The 21,551-nt window shown below is 37.8% G+C and overlaps 1 protein-coding gene across 1 annotated transcript in view; it reads left to right on the top strand.

Annotated features, from left to right (window-relative positions):
* Nucleotides 1–16,301, top strand: part of gpc5a (glypican 5a) — a 92,449-nt gene extending 76,148 nt beyond the window's left edge. Inside the window, exon 8 of the mRNA XM_010786792.1 lies at nt 16,080–16,301. Coding sequence (XP_010785094.1) covers nt 16,080–16,301 — 222 coding nt within the window. The remainder of the gene's footprint in view (nt 1–16,079) is intronic.
* Nucleotides 16,302–21,551: the final 5,250 nt, after the last annotated feature.

Raw genomic sequence — 21,551 nt, 5'->3', positions numbered from 1 at the left:
GTTGCCCCTGGATCAGTACTGACGTCTCTCGACCTGGTTTCATTTGTTTCCGATGTAGTCATTGTGTGATGCGGCTGTCCCGAGTTTAGGACGTCCGGTCTCCACAGGGGCGATCGGTCATGTACAGGTCCGGCAGACTTCAACATCTCTCTACATCATATAGTCTTCCTCCTAACCTCTTACAGTATACAGTCACACTTTGGTTTATCTCTATCTCCTCTAAATCACTAATTGGGAGGAAGGTAGTCGGTTCCCGTAACTCTCTTTTCCACGAACCCAGAAAAGTCGTATGTTACTAGGGTTTGTGTGCGGGCCCGTTGCCTCCTTACCTAAGTATTTCTCTTTTGCTCACCGTTCTTGTGATCATTTTGACCCCACGGGGTGAGATCTTGCGCGGAGCCCCAGATCGAGGGAGATTATCAGTGGTCTTGTATGTCTTCCATTTTCTAATAATTGCTCCCACAGTTGATTTCTTCACACCAAGCTGCTTACCTATTGCAGATTCAGTCTTCCCAGCCTGGTGCAGGTCTACAATCTTGTTTCTGGTGTCCTTTGACAGCTCTTTGGTCTTGGCCAAGTGGAGTTTGGAGTGTGACTGTTTGAGGTTGTGGACAGGTGTCTTTTATACTGATAACGAGTTCAAACAGGTGCCATTAATACAGTTAACAAGTGGAGGACAGACGAGGCTCTTAAAGAAGAAGTTACAGGTCTTTGAGAGCCAGAAATCTTGTTTGTTTGTAGGTGACCAAATACTTATTTTCCACCATCATTTGCAAATAAAGTCTTTAAAAATCATTTTCATCAATTTTATTTTCTCATTTTGTCTCTCATAGTTGAGGTATACCTAGGATGAAAATTACAGGCCTTGAACTTGCACAATTGGTGGCTGACTAAATACTTTTTTGCCCCACTGTATATCATAACCATTCAGAGCGCCTGATCTGCCTTGTTGACATTCATTTTGTATGTCTCTCCCTCCGTTTGTGAATTTTTACATGTACAAAGACATATTTACAACATTGAATATTTAGACATTTTAATCTGCAGCGCATCGTTTTCTGTTAATACCATAACACAGATTATATTCATTAGATTGGCAAAGATTGTACAATGTAATCATTTGCTATCCTCTCAAAGCAAGTAATTCACAGAGTGTAACTATATTTCCTAATGTTCACTGTTAGAGGTTTGTAAACATAAAGACATCAAAACAACAGGTAAATATGGTCAGTTACTAATCAGTTGAATTAAGTAAACATTTTGTTTGTGTTATCTTATCTTTGTGTCTTTCTCGTCTTCTTACTTTTCTTCTTTCCTTTCTTGAAACTCTATTTATAACTAAATCAGAAATGTTCCTGACACGTTATAAAACAACTCAGTGGAGACTCGTTAATGCAACAGTGATGAAAAGTGACACTTGGGCTCAATACCTGATATGTTACTCATTATCATTTATCACACATCCAGTGTGTGAAGAAGTGAGTGTGTGTACGCCATACTTTAGCAAAGAAATGTATATGTGAGTTTAGTTTTTGCCTTGTTTTTGGATTCATATTCTGCTTTCAGCCCCCCCACAGTAGTCTTTGCTGAGCAAATGAATCATTTATTTTCAAACAAAAACATTTATTCCCATTTAAAGATCTTGCTTGACAAAAACAAAGATAATGCAACCTTAACATGTTATTTTTCTCACCAATATGTTGAGTGTCTTCTGTCATGATCCCACCCCTCAGTAAGCTAGTCCGACAATAAGTGTAGCTGCATCAGTTGGTTGGTCGGTTGGTTGATTGGTCGGTCGTTCCACTACTTTGATACCGACTGAAATATTTAAAAATCTATGGATGGCTTTGGCCTTTTCACAGATATTAGGCTTTGAACAATGGCTTTCCATCTAGCACCACCAGCAGTCAAAAAAAAAAATCAGTCATGCATGGTTCCCAAATGTCCTTCGAACTTTGGTGATCCTCTGACATTTCCTCTAGTGCCCCAATAACTATTGGATTGATTGGATGGAACGTGGGTCACACATTCATGTTCCTTTCAGAGTTAATTGGACTATATAAATATAAAATACTATAAATTGTACACATGGCGCTCTAACCTGAGATGGTGATTATGGTAATAGATCAGTGTTGCAAAATCTGGCTAAATGTAATGAATTGTAAAATAAGTTCACACACTAACACAAGCTATCTTCTAAGATACTATGTTCTTTATAGATTCCTAACATTCATTCAGCTATTTAAAACATATGTTAGCATGAGTATGTAGACATTAATAGCATCATAAGTTTCACGTCAGCTGTATAAAACCACTGAAATTTTCGAACATCCAGCATATTGTGTCTTCGGGTTCAACGACACAAACAAAGCTTAATATTTCACCCACTCTTCAGCAATGCTGGTACAAGTATATCAACCATTGTTAGAAACAATAAATAAATAGAATAGAATCCAGAAAATATGTATGGGGTATTAACAGTGTTGGTGTTAATTAAACACAATATAAGGCACCACATTTGTTTTGTTTATCATTTAAACACATGCCACTTAGTGCATGTGTTATGTGTTGTAAATACAGCTAACAACAAGAATCTTTGAAAACGTACAATTCTTTAGGTCAGAAAATAATTCTAAAATCACTTGAAAAACCAACACAAGTTTAACTCTTTAGAATATAATGACAATCTCTAAGTATGTAAGAATCAATCTGGACGCTACTAACCAGATCAAAATAGTATTCTATTATTTTTCCTTCACTTTGCGTGTTGACTCTTAATGCGTCCAATTGAAAATGATGTCCACAAGTTTTGAGCTGTGATGGTGTCTTCAGTAGTGTTCAAAAAGCAGTTAAAACATTTAAATAAAGCTCTCAAAAATGTTGGTTTGATGAGTGAAAATCTCTTTCAAATCCAACATTTGCCCTTTTGCACAAGAGATGTTTGGCAAATCCTCATGATTGGCTCCAGCACTGTCTCCACCACATGAGGTGCTAACAACTAAAAACACTGTCCCGGTTCAGAGTAGAGATGGTGAACCTTGTATGTTAGGTATGTAGTCACTCAATGAGTTGTTCCATCATGAAAGCTCTTTCTCTGTTTTGTCTGGGTTTCCAGGGAAGCCAAGATAGAAATATCAAATAATTAATCTTAGCAGCATCTCTTGTACACTCAAGCTAAGTTTTACTCCATCACAAGGTCAAAATGATTTCCAAAGGGAAGTGCTTTGTTACGCTCCTTGTAAGCCTCACGTCAGTAACATAAGCACTCATTTTTGCTAAAATGTTTTCTCACAATCACTCTTGCGAATTAAATCAGACAGTATTCAAAAGCAATTTAGAATTTGTCGTGACCTCACTGAGATACGCTTTTTAAACATGTTTTCCATCCGTCTGTCCCTCAGTTGACATCGAAAGCTTTTGAGGTAATAGAAATGCTATCGTTGTGGAGCCTATAATGACTATCAGTAGCAAAGGCATCATTTGTGTGATGTGTTTTAGTGCTGTTAAAATTATCAGCCCAAAGTCACACCAGACACAAGATATTTGTAGCGTACACAAAAAACCTACGCGATCCCTGATTCAACCCACACTGAACAGTGATCCGCCGTTACTAAAGCAGCGGTTTGACGATTTGTTTACCAAAGCACTAAATGCCCACAGTGCATCTGTAATGCTAGGAGGGGGCTTTGACCAGTCATTATTGATATTTGGTAAAACTCACAACATGTAAGCCCTATGAGATTGGTAATAGATGGCTGTGGAGGAAAATAAATAGTCAAAGGCCTTTATTCCTCTACGCTAAGTTCCAACCACGCCACAGGCTGGCGTTGTGACCTTTCCAGAAAACATTTGTGATTCCACAAAATGCGAGGTAACGAGTTGCAGAAGCGTCCTAGAAGTCACTCTCTGCTCTGCTAATATTACATGCCTACTAGTCTATTTTTGATTAAGCTGCAGGGCGTTACACAGATCAGATCAAGCCAGGTAGCAAAAGGAATGGCTAGAGCATCTGGTACATTCCAAAAATAAACAGACTCCCATCTAATATAATCACTAGGGTCTGTCTGTAGGCCTATTTTTCCTGATGGAAGCTAATTTTGAGAAATAATTATAAATGAATGGTTATATCAGCAGCTCACATGGTCGCAAAGACAGCGTTAACATTCTGATGTTCGACAACTAAAGTGGTATCCATGTTCGTCTTATTAGTTTAGTGTGTTCATCCTCGGGGAACCATGGATCTGTTACAAATATACTGTAATGATGATTCATCCAATAATGGTTGACAAAATCCACAGAAAATGCAAAGTCTTTTCAAATCAAATATATTCACACGTGCAAAAAATGAAAAAGTTTCCATCGTGATTACTTTTCAGAGCTGTTTAATCCTGTGTGATTAATAGAAACTGTGGTGCAGTTTCTGGTGATAAGCCTTAAACACATAATCTGCTACTCAAAATGGACTCCTGGGATGGTATTTCAGTGTCTCATTAGTACCTTGTTTGTTGTTAACTGTGACCACGATATTTATTTTTTACATCAAAGTTTTATTATCCCCCAAAATATCAAAGTCATTTGGTGTGTTTTAGAAGGCAATGATGGGCGACCTATTTTTATTCCAACAAAACACCTAATCAAGCGTTAAGAGCGCCTTATACAGAGAAACCCTGCTGTCGTAAGTATCACACTCACGCTGCGGTGCACAGGCTTTCTGAAGCATGCCTGGCTAATTAATCAACATGACATCTAAAATGTTGCATGTGAAATGTACTGTCCCTTTAGAGTCTGAAAACGTTTTTAAATTGTATGTTTTCAGACTAGAAGTCGACATAGAGCAAGGTTGGTTGAGTCTAAATCTTTATGTTGCACATCTGGTATTATTCATTCAACAGCTTGAGTGTGCAGTCCTTGAGTCTACTTTGCATTATCATCTCATTGGGACTTGATTTGCAAATAGTTCTGATTGGCATCTCATTAGCCGGTGAAGCGCGGCACAATTGTCAACTTGTGACCTGAATTGTAATTTAGCACCCATTTTCTACCCTCACAATGTATTGCTCTGCCGTGTTTAAGGTTCAGACATCTCGTGAGGCAAGTTGAACAGAATACACGACCGGAAATAGTAATCATGTTATTCACCAACTCTTTGGCGGTTTAAGATGGAAACTGGGCTTGGGGTCATGTGGGTCATGTTCAGTTTTAAAATGCATCCTTTGTTGAATGGTGATTATTTGAAATTGAATTTATTGCATTTATGTGAAACAGATGAATATTTGATGCAAGGGGAGGTAGTAGAGTGTGTGTGTGTGTATGTGATTCTGATTTGTTTTTGTGTGTGTGTGTTTTATGACCGGAAAACATATCAATTACATATACCAGTGCACACACTCATTCAATCGTGCACATGAGTGACCTTGTGCACAGCTGCGTATACACCACACATTATATTACTTCTATAAATCACTATGGTATAGGTGCACCTCATTAATATGATGAAACTTACCTTAAAGTGCATGTGTGCATGAAAAGCAGGTTGCCTATTTGGATGCATGGAGAGAAAGTGTATACTGAGGTATTGTATGGATGAAGGCAGAAGGTGAATTTGTATTACGTCTGAAGGCTCAACTGTTTTGCATTTTTATCAGGATAAGAAGGATGTGTCCATGCGAATGTTTGTTTTCATGTTTTTCATCTACATATCAGAGATGTTTTTTTTACTATTTTCATTTATTTGCCCCTGACCTTGACTAACTCAAGTGCAGACACCGCTCCCAGTTTCCCGAGAACCAAATGGAAATGTCCCATTACTATTCCACAGCAGAGGCTGCAGAAAACACAAAACAGCGGTGCTGCTATTGACAAATTCATCATGCAATCTGAGTGTACAAACTCTAGATTTCATCATCTTGCTCATCAGCAGCTCTTTCCTATGAATTATTTGTTGGCTGTTCTCCTCTTTGCCTGTCCTCTCTTCTTGATGTGGTAAAACCCATCAAGAATCTATAAGTAGGCCCTGTCCCTGTGTCTCTCAATCAAAATCAGGAGCAAGCAGCTCCTCACCCCTTCTGCAGCCTGAATTATTTACCAGTCATTGATGTGGTGGTTGACCAGCAGTTTTGCTTTTGAATTATTCATATCCCCTCTCCTCTAAGTCTAAAGGATTAACACTGAGAACATATTCACATTTTATTTGTTCTGCACCTAAATGGCCATACCGCTTCATAACATTTGACTGTGATAAAGTCCAGTTAAGAAGAAAAGTAATATTGATTGAATATAACCATCACCCTTAATATTTAATATTCAACACACCACGACCGCTAAGCATTACTTACAAATTCAGTTTGTTCGACTAATTCATGTTGGTATCCAGCAGGAATCTGTTCAGTCAGAGCTGAGTCTTAATTGGAGACAAATCCCAAAACCTGCAGCATAATAATTAGTTTTTAGCCAAAACGCATTCATTATGTCCATAAGGCCAGAAAATAAAAATATTCAAATACAAATCCAGCTAAGCTGCATACCTGTAGATAACAACTTTATCTTAAATTGTTGCATTTGCTTATCAGAGATTACAAACCAGTTTGAGAAACAGCAGCATAATCCTCTGTGTAATTAGCCATGAGTTGCAGCATTTAAGTTCTACAATAATACAAAATTACATTAGAGTAATACATCATTTGAAATCTCTTCAATGAAGGAACATGTCACCAGGTGCAAAGTCGGAGCTCATTGCTATGTTTTTAAGACGACAATGATGCACAGAGGAATAAGTTATAGGCTTTACATTAATTCATTGTTATACAATTGTGGAGCCATGAGACAGAGAGTTAATTTGAGTTATAGTATTATTCTTGAAATCACATTATATAGTAATTTCTCCCCCGACTGCTCACTCACTGACCTGCCTGCTGCTGCTCTGGATCCACAGCCTGCCAGTGCTGCTACTGCAGGGAGGGAGAATGACATTGTTTGTCCCAAGAACCGACTTACTGTACATCCTAACACTTTTCTCCTCCGACAGGCAAATATGATCATTGTAACACCCTCTATTTACAGACGGTAAAGTGTTCAAAGAGAATACAAATTCACTTTGAAATCCACACACAGCTTTATTCATGTTGTGGATCTCTGAAGGTGTGATATACTTTGCCAGATGACACCTTGTACCTCTCTAGGATATGCTCTCTCTACAAAATCTGTTTTTTATAATTAGCTGTTAACACTCGCAGATGGTTAATATAACACTTTGAGTACTTTGTCTTTGGAGTAGACCTTCCTTTCGTCTGTGGTGTAGAATAGTTGTCTAGATAGGATAAATATGGTGATAATGCCTTTTTTAAATTAGTAACATGACCACCATGTCCAATTACTGTAGAGGCAGATGAAATACAAACCCTAATGGCTCGAGGTCAAAAGTGTAGTGTAAAAATGTTCAAGCATTAGAGTGCAATAAAACGAGAGCCACTTTCTTTCCTTCAATATATATTTTTTTGAAATTATGTTTCAAAAGAGTTTATTATGTTTAATGTATCTATCTTGATGAATGACATGTACAGCCCAAAATACACCGTGTAGAGTTGAATTACTCTTATATTTTCATTCTGATTGAGTTTGTTTATTCCAGAGGCAGATACCAATATTAAGATCCCCTGCGATAATAAATAAAGAAAATAGTTGCTCTGTGGCACTCTCAGCCTTGGAAAAGAAATAAAAAACACAATGGATAGTATAACCAAGTAATACCTGAGAAAAAAACCCAATAAAAGTAGAGCCATCCACATTATAGGCACAGCTTTAGTGTCTGGGTGTGTGTGCATATTTATGTGTGTGGGTATTCATTATTCTGACTACCTGTGGGAAGGAACTGTCTCTGAAACGGGAGGTGCGTGATTTAATGCCCTGGTAGCGTTTTCCAGATGGCTGGAGGGAACATAGTGTGTGGGCTGGATGACTGGTGTCCTTGATGCTGCTTTGGGCCTTCCTTTTACGGCAGGTAATGAAGATATCATAGCTGTGCCAGTACTTTCCTGATGCTGCTTTACAGGGTTTTGCTGCTGTTTCCAGTCCTGTGCAGTCAAAACTTCCAAAGCATAGTGATGCAGCTTGTCAGAATATACTCTCTATGGTGCGATGATGCAAGTTAAGCCAAGCTTCAGAGACCATGCTGAATCTTTGTTGTGATTTCCTGAGAAAGAAATGAAGAAGTTTGTTAGGTCTACAGTGCAGTGGTGGATTGAATATGTATAAAATATCTCAGGTGGCCACAGGGCTTTTTTCAAGGTGAGGATCAGAGTTTGCATGTAAATATACAAGGCCATGATTAAGTGATGTTAGTCAAATATACAGAGTGTGAGTGAGGGGCAGGGAGTCAGAGACATCCACATGAAACTCAAATCATTTTTGCATTTATTGGTTGCTCCCCAACTCCCTTTTGTAATTCTTACCACTACAACTCCTAGCCTCTTGTAGCCATCGCTGGTCTATGTTCTCTATTGTCAATAGTGTTCTTCCCATGGATATCAATATTGTATTTTCTTTAATTTGCAAAAAAGTTAGATCAACGGCGCTATAAGTTAAACAACCTTTTTTCATTTTTTTTTTACTTATACTTTCAGTCATTTCAGGAGGACTTTTAGAATAAGAGGACACTCAGAAAGTAGGTTAAAATAATGACTTCACTGAGCCATAAATACAATTTAATTACTTAAGTGCTCAGTTATTAACTGGTGTTATTTATTTCTGAAGGTCAGCGCTTGTATGTGTTTAGGTTAATTTCATTTATCTCCATGTGTTGCATTGCTCCAATTACATGAACCAAATTATGGGTGGAATTATCTCCCTCTTCTTCTCAAATAAAGGCTTGGTTTTCTCTTCAAGTTCAGGTTAGTAATTGTAACACTTGTACAATTATGAATGCAAGTGTTACTGAATAAAGAGCTCGTAAATTAATCTGAAAATGTGTTTTATTCTCACTAGCCCTGTACATAGTACATCAAAGGATACAATTCCGTTAAATTCTAATTGACCATGAGCTTGTATTTTGTATAAAAGGTGTTGCTCATCATTATCTCTTGTGTAAGCTCTTAATTGGTGTAGCAATTTCAAAAGAGAATTGCCAATTAGTCTGGAATCTCCTTTTTCAGAAAATGCATTGCAAGTGCAAAGTACCGTTTATTAGTATGTGGTCAGTTTTTTGGCTAAGAGAGTAATTTGATTCCTTTTCAAATCGCCACACACTGCAGTAACAGCCTGCCCAAGGGTGTCTTCTCATCTGAAGATGAATTGAATGAAATCAGAGCACCATTCTCACAGCCCGCAATAGAGAAAGCCACGTGTCACTCACACAAGAGAGGCTAATAACACCGTTAGGCCATTCAGACTTGTTTTATTATGTGTCAGAAAGAGCAGTACAGCTGTTCAATACAATCAAACACAGAGCTGTTACTGCCCTGGCCTTGAACAGTAAGAGAATAAAGAAGCTGGCTGATTGACAGACCTGCTCAAACATGACCGGTGTCTCCTCAGCTTTAGAACCATTTTAGAACACATTGATTTAGCTTTGAAATATCATTAGCTAACACGGCCTTACCCTCCGGTATCATTCGATTGGACTACGCAAATTAGTCATTCGAGACAAAAATGTCCACTGCAAAAGACTTTGATAAAAACATTATATTAAAAGGTTTTTTTCACAACTTTTTTGGGTTCAATCTTTAAAGCAACTTCCGCCCTAATAGAAAATACCAGAAATGTAATCATTTTCAGGATTTTAACCCTTTAAATGCCATTTTGAATACATTAAACCGCTGTTTTTTTTCATGATGAAAACAGAGAAAATTAGTTATTTTCCAAAAAATACATATCTGGTGACTGGCTCTTTTTTTTTTTATAACAGTCTTGGATATGTCAAAGATTAGCAACAAGATGGATTTTTTGCATTTTTAGTTTTTGCACAAAATCAGATTGCACAAAAAAGTTACATATTAGTCATTCGGGACAAAAATGTCCACTTCCAAAAACTACTCTAAAATGACAACAGATTAATATTTTTTTATACTTTTTGGAGTTAAATCTTTCAATCAACTTCAGCCCTGATCAAAAATACCAAATGTTAAATTATGTTCAGGATTTTAACCCTTGAACTGCCAGTTTGAAAACATGAATTTGCGNNTCGTCTACACACTGTAAACGATGGTAACTAATGTACGACACACTAAAGAACCAAAGAAACGCGACAACATATTACACACACAGACACACTGTCACAGGTAACCTTATGTACATACTTTGATTCATACTACATCCACACAAACCATACCTACACACTGTCTCAGTCATAGTATGACATCTAAACCAATCCGTCAGCATCATAAAGCAGTATACAAAGGAAAAACAGAGCTTACCTGTTAAACGCTATCGAGGTAGCTTGACTATGCTCTGAATTATGTACAAGATGAGGGAATATCGAATCACCACTAACACTAACTAACCACACACTAATACTCTTCCTGATGTCATTCGACGAGGACCGCAAGAACAAGAGATAAACTCTGACAAAGTACAAAGAATAGGCCATATGTCTACATCTAGACTTAAACTAGCTACGAATCTTACCTATCCTACTAAAGTTTCGAGTCAATCTATCAGATGTAACGTTCGACTGGATGTGGAGGTATGAAAGACAGAACATCAGTAGTTCAGAAGAGGAGGTCCATCATTTATCACTCAAACCGACTACATAAAGTAATTTGACACTCGATGACGCTGTAGTCAGTCACGTTTATCCTTTGGGTGTGTAACTATTCCGCAGAAGGTGGTACATCTCTTCCTGAACAATCTGTTCCCCTGTACCCAAAATATGACATTCAGACAACAGGAGTGGGACCCAGTACAGAAAACCCGAATCCGACCGACTAGACCAGGACACAACCGGTAACTAGGTCTGTCGGTCGTCTCCGCCAGTGCTCGACCGAAGGGTTGTCGTAGCCGACAGTAGACCACAGTGTGTAGTAGACCTTTTTTGAGAAAGACGTCTGGCTTTGTCTGTGTGTATCTCAATCAGTATGTAAGATAGTGAAATTCGTTATTGGTAAATATTCTTTGTTGGGTGCGTCCTCCCCTCCCTTTCATACGTCACAATTAGGTGACGCCACATCAACAGAGTGGAACTGGGCACCGTGAGACTTCCGGTGGCCGAGATACCACCAGAACACTCGTCGGTCAGTGATGTCGCTAGAGTTGGGTAGTGCCGTGCAGATGTGAGGAAAGAAACCGTCCTTTCGGTTCGTGGGACGTTTGTCCTTTGTTAGTCCTTCACTTCAACCGTAGCGTGCGTTATAATGTTTTCAAGAAAGTCAGTCAGAAGTAAAAGACGAATTTCGACGAGTCGTTACCTTTAGTTAGGGTAGAGGTTAGTCTCCGGTCCCTGGTGTAAGTAAAAATAAATTTGAGTTTTGAGTTTATACCAATCACTCCTTAGTCGAGACGGTTGGGACTGGGTTAGAAGACGAGGAATGCGTTAGGTGACGGACACAAAATTGTACAAGAAAACAAAACAAAATTACAGACATAAAATTTAACCAAAATACATTTCCATAAGGGTCATTACATACAACGTACAAAATTTACATAACACATAAATGAACAAATTTTACTTTACACAAAATCCAACTGAAAATTTTAGACAGGTCCTGATGTCTACTTTTTATCGGGAGAACCGATTGAGACCGTGTAAATGTCTTTTATAAAGCAGGTTACACGTGACAGGGACAATTTATTTACTTGATTTATTTATTTTAAGTTTAATGTTTGTACGGATACCAAATTCTTCCCATAATTGGTAGTATACGTCTACACTAACACAGCCACGTGTCTATGTGAACTTACTTTCTAATCCTCAAATCGGATATGGTAAACACACCGGAGGGGCCTCTCAATTTTACGCCGTGAGGTATTTCCATGGCCGAGAAAGTCCCTGGTCGGAGCATTTACACGTGAGACCCATAGTGGGGGACATTTTTTGGCTATTTAGTGTGTAAATGTAGAGGAGAACACAAAAATCTAAAATTTTACTTGAAACATATATGATATAAATCAAACGAATGGGAAACGTCACCTCCTACTGGGGTGCCGACCGACAGCCCAGCTCTTTCCTACTCTCAATCTCCCCGCTCTACCTATATCTCCACGACCGATGTCGGAGGTCTCCTGTCCCTCAGTCGTCTCATGTCCGTCCTCCTGAGCGAGGACAAAAACCGACTCCCTAACAACATAAGTACACATTCCACAAGAACAAAGGAGGGAAAAAAAATATGAATTACACAAACATAAAACAAGTACTGTGTTTCTGAAAAACGGTACCAGAGAGAATCATGGAACAGTAATTAGACAATATATATATATACTGCATGACGGAGTGTGTGGTCTGACGTGCCTCGGGGGGGACACCCGGAGTCCTGGGCCGGGGGACTTTCCTCTCCCAATTCTCTCTATTAGATATATCTACTGTGTGTTTTTGGAAATGGTGACCGTTACGTAACGGAAGGACACGGTTTTCAGGAGTTCTGTAGTCAGATGAAACTAGTAAGAGAAGCCGTAGAATGACAAACCGTTTATATAATGGTGAATTACTGTTTGTTTTTTTGATTGACTTGATTTTATGAAATTTTATTTACTGTTTCTGTTTACAAATAGGTGGATAATCGTACCTAAGATTTATCCCCGTATTATTATGAACTCAAAAATCTTACCCGTTAAAACTTTTTTCACGTTTATATACATACGGAATCTCGACGTCTCATTTTCACACAAAAAGATGGTAAAGTGTTATCGTAAATTAACGTGAAAATTTCAATGAGAGTATAGTAGAGGTTACACATCATGTATGGAACTTGGTCCACGTCACTGACCGCTCACGTTACTTACGCTTTGAAGGGAGCCAGAACGTGTGACACCGGTCCTCGAGGTAGACCGAGGTGCGGTACCGCTTAGACTAATAGTTTAATTCTCAATTTGTTCTTTCTTCTTCAGCTCTAGACCATAGATTAATGTAGACAACTAAACCGAATAACTCAAAACAAAAGGTTCTACTCCAGTTCCGCACTAGAGCCAGGGGTGGACCCAGAACCACAGGCCACTCTCGAACTGGACGAGAGGCGAGGGTTCAAGTGTCAGATTAAAAAGGACAAATTGAACTATTTTCCTCCAATATAAAACCCTGACATTACAAAATGCATGGTTTTATACCGGTATGGCGGAGAGATCAAAAGATGTGGATGGGACACGAGTGGCTAATGTGTGAGTTTTTTGTTTAATCTGATTCTGTGCAAAAACTAATAATCCACCAAAATAAATGTTTTTGCTAATCTTTGACATATCCAAGACTGTGATAAAAAAAAAAAAAGCCGACCTCCCCAACAATATTTATTAATGGAAATAACTGCCTTTTTGTGCATGTTTTTCATAGAAAACACAAATTCATGTTTTCAAACTGGCAGTTCAAGGGTTAAAATCCTGAACATAATTTAACATTTGGTATTTTTGATCAGGACTGAAGTTTGATTGAAAGATTTTACCCCAAAAAGTTTAAAAAAATATTAATGTGTTGTCATTTTTAGAGCAGTTTTTCGAAGTGGACATTTTTGTCCCGAATGACTAATATGTAACTTTTTTGTGCCATCTGATTTTGTGCAAAAACTAAAAATGCAAAAAAATCAATTTTGCTGCTAATCTTTGACATATCCAAGACTGTTATAAAAAAAAAAGGAGCCAGTCACCAGATATGTATTTTTTGGAAAATAACTCATTTTCTCTGTTTTCATCATGAAAAAAAACAGCGGTTTCATGTTTTCAAAATAGCATTTAAAGGGTTAAAATCCTGAAAATGATTACATTTTTGGTATTTTCTATTAGGGCGGAAGTTGCTTTAAAGATTGAACCCAAAAAAGTTGTGAAAAAAACCTTTTAATATAATGTTTTTATCAAAGTATTTTGCAGTGGACATTTTTGTCTCGAATGACTAATTTGCGTAGTCGATTTGTTACACAGTGAATTAAAGACCGATTTGAAAAATTGAAATTCGAATTCCAAAATATATCGAGAAAATAGCCTTGTTACAAAAAATCAGGCCATTTGCACCAACACAACCAAAGTTATTGCAAAATGAAAAGTGAAAAATGACCCATATGGACAAAAACGTCCACAGTGATACCGGAGGGTTTTAATGAATTACTACTATTTCATGAAAATCATGTCATCTGTGTGTGACTTCATAAACTAAAAGCAGTTGTTTAGCTTTTTCTTTTAACACCTGAATGTAATGGATATGTAAAACAAATAATTTGATTCATGAAGGTAAGATATCATTATCACTCTTTTATCTCGTTTTTTAGTTTGATTCTCATTTGAGTTGTATTCTCTAATTGACAATGTCATAAATAAGGCTGTTGGCCACAACAATTTGTTACGATCAACATATATCATGAAAATACTAAAACAAACTGTGAGTCTCATTCTTTGAAAAGGGGTCATGACCATAAACATATTTTATTTAATCAAAATGTCTATGCCTGTCTATAATAATGTGGCTTTTAGAAAACAATACTTAAATAATATTAAATGAGGCAGCAGTATGTAAGAAGGAGTTAAAATAAATATAGTTCCTGCATTCATCGTAATGAGAAATGCCTCAAAGAGTGTAACAATGTAACACTTGGAGGTCCACTGCTCCCTTTATCAGGCTTTGACTAAGAGAAATATAGAATATTGTTTGCCTTGTCCCTTAATGTTGCTCCCTATTCTACCAAAGCTTATGTGTTACAAACCAGTTTGTATGAGCAGATAATAAACTTAAGTAAGAACATGTCTCTGATGATCGGAGTGTAAGATTAGTAGGAATCAACTCTCATTATTCTCTGCATTATATTATCTTGGAATAAACTAAATACAGTTGCGACCTTGGTAACTATAAGAAAGTGAATCTTAAAGCTTGGGTAGCGTATTGTCTCACATATTCAATCTTAATTATCGCAAGATGCTGTTTCTTTGTTAAACAAGGCACAGAGGGGATAGCTTCTGAACTCCACATAGTGAGCCCTCGAGCAGGGCTCAAATGTAGTCAAACTCCCAGAACAGGCTAATCTCAGGAACTATAGAAACCTAGTATTCCACTTAACGTGTTAAACATGTGGACATAAATGGAAAAAAACATGCCAATTAAAAGTGGAAGGATCAAACTCACAATCCTCTCAATCCTTTAACCTGTCACATGCAGGAGCTGAAACTGCAGACAGGTTCATCGTCAGCACTGAAGTGTCCCAGCTCAGCACGGCAGCCCCCTGACACGACACCCTGACACCTGCTCCCCTGCAGTGAGCCGCCCCACTAACTAATTAGCATAGACACTACCTTTTTGATCAACACAAAGCATTCTCTCTTGTTTCCAATTACGCCATGCGCATTTAAATGAGCCAATTAGCGTATGCATTTCCCCTGGTATCCAGTTCACAGAGTGTTTGATTGGGATTCTGCTGCACATCAATACAGCACTAAGTTTAACTGCCCTGCAGTCCACTGCGGACGGGAAGGATGAGCTTCATGTTACACATACTAATTCATTTGGTTTAGGTGGTGGCGATCGAGATACGTTTTGGATAATTATTTAAGTTTTTGTTAAAATGTACAAAACAAATGATTTATTTATGTTTGTATAAGGGATACACAATCTCGGCAGAATTGTATAGCAATGAGACATTTGCAATCCAGTCATTAAGTAGATACAAAGTTAGTTAATACTTAGAGGATTGTGACCAATTAACAGCAAGAGGAACTATTTAGCATTTTCCCTGCTTCTTTCTGCATTTTCTGAATAAATATTTTGCACTGTCCTTTCAAGGAAAGGAACTTGTTCACTTAATCCTGCTGTAAATATTGATGTGGTATACATTTAATATAGATATACAGTATATTGCTTAATTCAGCAGAAAAAAATAAGCTAATTTAAACTAGTTTACTTTTTTTAAATAGTACGATATTTTAATTGCAAATGTGTTATTTTCTGTGTCTCATTTCACAACTAGCTGTTGCAAGGGAAGTCCATTCCTAAACTGGGGTCACTGGACCAGATAGAAACAGGAAGTGGAGACGCAGATGGACGCTACAGCGGCGACTGTGATGATGAGGACGGCTGCGGTGGTTCGGGGGGCGACGAGGTGAAGAGGAAAGTCCCCAGAGTCTCCAAATGTAAGTCTGATCTTTCTGTGATTTTATTGAAGAATAAACCAGTTAACCTTACCACGTGAAGACATGTTACCCAGCTTTGTTTAATAGCAACAGCATCTGAGAGGGAATATATATTATCATTTATGTTCTAAAGGATTGGGTGAAATGATTTTAATTTGTATGTTTCGATGCATAATTGCATTTAGTTTTTATTGTATAAATCTCCTCTTTGTATGAGGTTAAGATTTTGTACATGGTCCCTGATAAATGAATGAAATACACTAAACATAGAACACATTATTAAAACAAAATTTCACAAAGCACACATATCATTACAAGTAATACTGTATAAACTCTTCAAGTTCATTTGCTTCCTAATTTTCAAATGTATTAAATTGAGCCTTTTACTCATTGCCCTTTTCAAAATTGCAGAATTAAAAAAGTTAAACAGGTTTTTGATCGTTGAAGATATTAAATGCATAAGAATATATTTTAATAAGACTAGCTCCAGTCTCCATTTTATGACAGTCATAATAATAGTCATTAAATATAATAGTTGCTATGGGGACATTGTTGCAATCAAGGCCCGTTACTTTAAGAATTATGGCTCCTCAGAGGATCAGTAACCTCGGATGAATCACAGCGGCGGAGCTCTCCTCTTCACTTTGTGTCCCGTCGCTCCTCTCAGCACAAGGAACCCCCTCTCCTCTCTGCTCTCCATCAAACATGCTAACCACCTGATTAATCACCTCTTTCGTTTTGCCTATGGCGACAGCGAGGAAGAGGGGGTCATCCAAACAAGCCGTTCTATCCGTGTAAATGTTTCCTTTACTGCTTGTCAGTCTGTCTGGAGGCTTTAGCAGCTCAGGCTCAGGGAGGCTGTTTAACAATCGCTCATGTGAGGCAGTGGGAGGCTCTGACATTTATCACCCATTACAGTACAGCAGCCCTTTCCTTGTCATAGGCCAGATCAGCCTGTCTCCCATATTTATGACCCACTGTCTGTCATGACCTTTGTCGAGCATCTGTCCCCTGCTGCCTGACCCTCACATAAATACCCAGGGTTTCCACCTCAACCAGACCTCTGGTCAGTCCCTGCACATTTCCACTGGTATTAAATGCATGTATTGCTTAATAATGGGTTGAATTATTTCTTAGTGGCTGGTTTTTATTGTTGTCGTATAATTAAATGTAGAATTTGGATACAGTAGCACTTAACATGTTCAATGTCTCTCTCCTACTAAAACAAGTCTTACACAATTTAAAGCAGCTTGTAAGAACAGCAAAGACGTAATGTAAGTACAATGCATTATATTTATGAACAGGAACACAAATGTGCCCTAAAACCATAACGGAAACAAAGTGCTACTCTTGGACTCCAGCCTTTAGTAGGCCATACCTCTTAGAAAACGAATTACATCAGTACATCTAGGTGTTTGGTGATTATCTGCAGGTACAACTCAAAATGAAAGTATATTTTCAGATCAGAAAAAAATGCTTTGATATGTGTTGTTCTAGAGGTCATGCATTTTTTTCAAGGACTTGTGTCAGTGTCTCTGTATTCTGCGGTATGGCGTCTGTGCTCTGACAAGTTCATATTAGGCGAGACCCAGCCTCTTGAGAAACCAATTATAAATGACAAATCACAGCCTGTAAGGATAACACTGATGGCAAACTTCAGGTCTTTTCAGTACAACAAAGATACTGTATATACCTAATGTTTAGTTTCAAGTAGATTATCAAAAGAAAAGACTCTCTTCAATAAAAGCTTTAACTTAAATGACTTGAAGGTGTCAAGTTAAATCATAGCATGTACATTGATTTAAATATCGCAGCAGTCATGGAGAGGGTTTGCTGTGTCTGAAATGCTCTGTGATCGTCACACTTCTTTAGATCAGACAAGCAGTAGCGTTAGAGCCATTGCGAAATTCTTCAGAGTATTGACATTGTTCTTCATTGATGGAGATTGTAATTTAATTTAGTTATATGTGTTGCCAGAAAAACAAAGTTGAGAGCTCTGAAAAGTTCCTGCATCATACTGCAGCAACACAGCTGATAAATTGGCTACCGAGAGGGTTAAATCACAGTGGTGGTGGTGATGAACTATTAATGAACATTGTTAGTTTTTTATTTCAGTGTGTGTGCAAAACTTCCTAACAGAAGCCCCGTAGAGACAGAAATACAATATGAACACTGACAACTACAGAATAAAAAAATAAAAAAATAAATAATTCGATGAAGGTGAGCTAAAAACTGACATGCTACCAGCTCTCCAAGAACATGATCGACAAACTAAAAGCAATACAACTCATTCACAAGTTACAAGTGAAGGAGATCAAAGGGAGAGTGAGAGATGTATGTTGCAAGATATGTGATATGATGTTTTTCTTTGTTGCAGTGTTTACGAGTTTATGAACTATATAGAAGTCACAAGACAACGTGATATATCTCAAGCTTACATTATTTGAAAGGCATGTCATTCTTCACGTACATTAAGCTGTCAGTGCCAGATACTATAACACCATTTATAATTTAATTTGATTTCTTTCTCCACAATTATCCATAATCCCTCTCTTGGTGTGTTTGATGTTTATCAGCAGAACATGCTGACGATAGATCAAGATGATGAGGAAATAAAATGGGAAAAGCTCAATACTGACAATACAAGCCTGATTTAAGGGATTATCCTCATTAAGCAGAATTACTGTTGTGTGAGACTGCTATGTATGTGACAAGAAGCAACAATGTTAGCAGTTCATTCTTCAGAAATATTTCAAGGAGTTTCGAAATGTTTAGTGCTTACAGATGGCTTTTGTTTACTGCATTGCACTCCAGATCCCTGAGTTACCTGAGTTTGTTTTGTGTGTAAACTCAGACAATTATTTTAGAAGATAACACAGACTAAGAAAACTCAGGATTCCAAGAAATATCAGAAAGATTGAATCTATCCAGAATCTTTTGTGTATTTCTTTTGACGTCATGCCCTGTTTTTTCAGTAATTGCAGACCTCCCAATTACTATAACAAACACACACATTCCTCCTTAATTAAATGAAATTAAAATTGAACACAAATGAGAACTAGCACCTCAATGTCAAAACTGTTGTAATATCACATTGTTGTATATTGCAGCATATTACAGTGTATGCAAAGCATCATAACCAGGATCATAATTACCAATTATAATCAACATAACTGGAATATTCATTAAGAAAATATATAATATATCTCTTGTCTGTGGAGCTGTGTTGGTCCAGACTGTGACTGTGTGCAATTGTGAAACTCCATTGACATACTAATTTCTCAAATCAGATATCATTGTAATATGACACATTTTAACTTCATAATAGCAAAAGAGACATTTTAACTTTGTAGACCTTATCCAGACCTTCATCTTTATAAATAAGGTTAGCCGGAGGGCCTCAAGTAGTGGGGATGAGACAATGCTTTTCTTCTGCCCTACTTTATTGTTGAGCCTGATGAGATAATTATACACCTTTTAATTACATAAAAAGCTTCCCAGATATGAATATAATGAATCCAGGTTAACAATTTAAGCCTTGGTGGCTTGTTAATAACCAAACAGTTATGAGATAACAGCAAAGAAAGTCTACAGCCATGCTATTGGGTAAAATGTTTGCCATGTTCACCGTCTCAGTTTACTGTCTCAGAATGGGAATGTTTCCTGTTTATCTCTTAATAAAAAGTACAGCTGAGGCTGATAGCATTAGTTTTGAAGATATTTTGTTACAAAGTTTTGGACTGACATTTTAACCATATAATGGTGCTAGAGGATCATCATCAAAGTTATTACAATTTATCACAAAGTGGAACCAAGTGTTGACATTGAATGTGATGAAAATCCTTGGGATAGTTGTTGAGACAGTTCCTTCAAAGCCAAAAATGAGAACCTGTTGGTGGCACTGGAGGAACAGTTATATTCATCAAAGATATCAAGGGCAATTTTACAGAACAGACCAACATACAGTAACAACATTACAAAACAGAAGATCCAAATGTCAAAATGATACAAAGAATGTGAGTATGTAAAATGTGTGTAAAAGTGTGTAAAAGATGGACACAGGCTGATGTCAAGAATCTTCTAGGTGTCTTTCAGCCAGAGCCTGAGTCACACAACCTCCACTCCATCATGTCTGTTGGAAAGAAGACAGTCTACACAAAAATGCAATAATTAAGGTTGAAGAATCCTTCACACAGACAGTAAAATGAAACAAATACAGACAGATATTACTAAGGACATGGAATCAAATCTCCCAAGCAGATTACTTACGACTGTAAGCACAGCTTTGGTGGGGTGGTAGGACATGGAAACAGACTGAAAGGGTTCAAAAAGATAGTACTGAATATATCCTCTGAAAGTTGCTGGGATCAAAGTAGAGGATCGACTGACATTGCCATCGCTCGAGCCACGCCCCTAGCATGGCCAGAAGAAGGAAAAACGTGCCTACAGTTGCCGGATACATACTAAAGGGAAAATAGTGGTTTACCTCAACTTCCCTTTATCCAATAATACATCTTGGATCAGCATCACCTGCAGTTGGGAAAAACTAAGAGGCTTTTTCATGCTCCAGCACCAACATGCACCTCATGTCTCTTTTCTGGCCTGGTGTAGTCGGCTGCAGACACTGTGACTGCTTGCAGTGTGAGCGTTGTACTGCAAAAAGACATCTGTCAGACACTGTGGCAGCAGTGGAGACACCAATCGATTTCTAGCAAGTAAGCACAATGAGGGGAAGGGGAGAAGCTGCTTTACCATGACTCTTATTAATTAAGTGTCACAGTAGGAGAGTATTTCATGTTGTTTTGGTTTTTACCTTGTGGTAAATGACTAGATGTAGCTGTTGCACGTAGAACTCCTCCACTATCTAATGTCAAGGGATGATTTGAAAGAACACATTCAACGAGGGAATTGGTGCATATTTAGAAAAAGCAATTTCATGTCGTAATTGACGTGTTGTATATGTTCCAGCTCTAAATGAGAGATCTGAGAGACAGGGAATTACATGAAGGCCACTGTGGACATACAGTAATAGACCCATCACTGGGAGACATTTGCAGTTTTCCTAACAGGCCCTGTAATACTTTTCCGTGCCTATTAGACAAATCTTTATCCTCGTTACAGTGTGGGATCAAATTAGGTCACCTGCTGTGACTCCTGCCCTCCTCTCTGCAGGTAATTATGGGATCAAAATAATTTACCGGGTCTCATTACTTTTTTACCGGCGAGCCTTTCTAGGTGGACAGCTAGATTGTCAGATCATCTCACAATTAAATGACTAATTAATATCAATGTGATCCGTAGAGTAGGGT

Source organism: Notothenia coriiceps, unplaced genomic scaffold (genome assembly GCF_000735185.1).
Source record: "Notothenia coriiceps isolate Sejong01 unplaced genomic scaffold, NC01 NC01_scaffold00001080, whole genome shotgun sequence".
NCBI lineage: Eukaryota > Metazoa > Chordata > Actinopteri > Perciformes > Nototheniidae > Notothenia > Notothenia coriiceps.
This window is presented reverse-complemented; position numbering and strand designations above follow the sequence as displayed.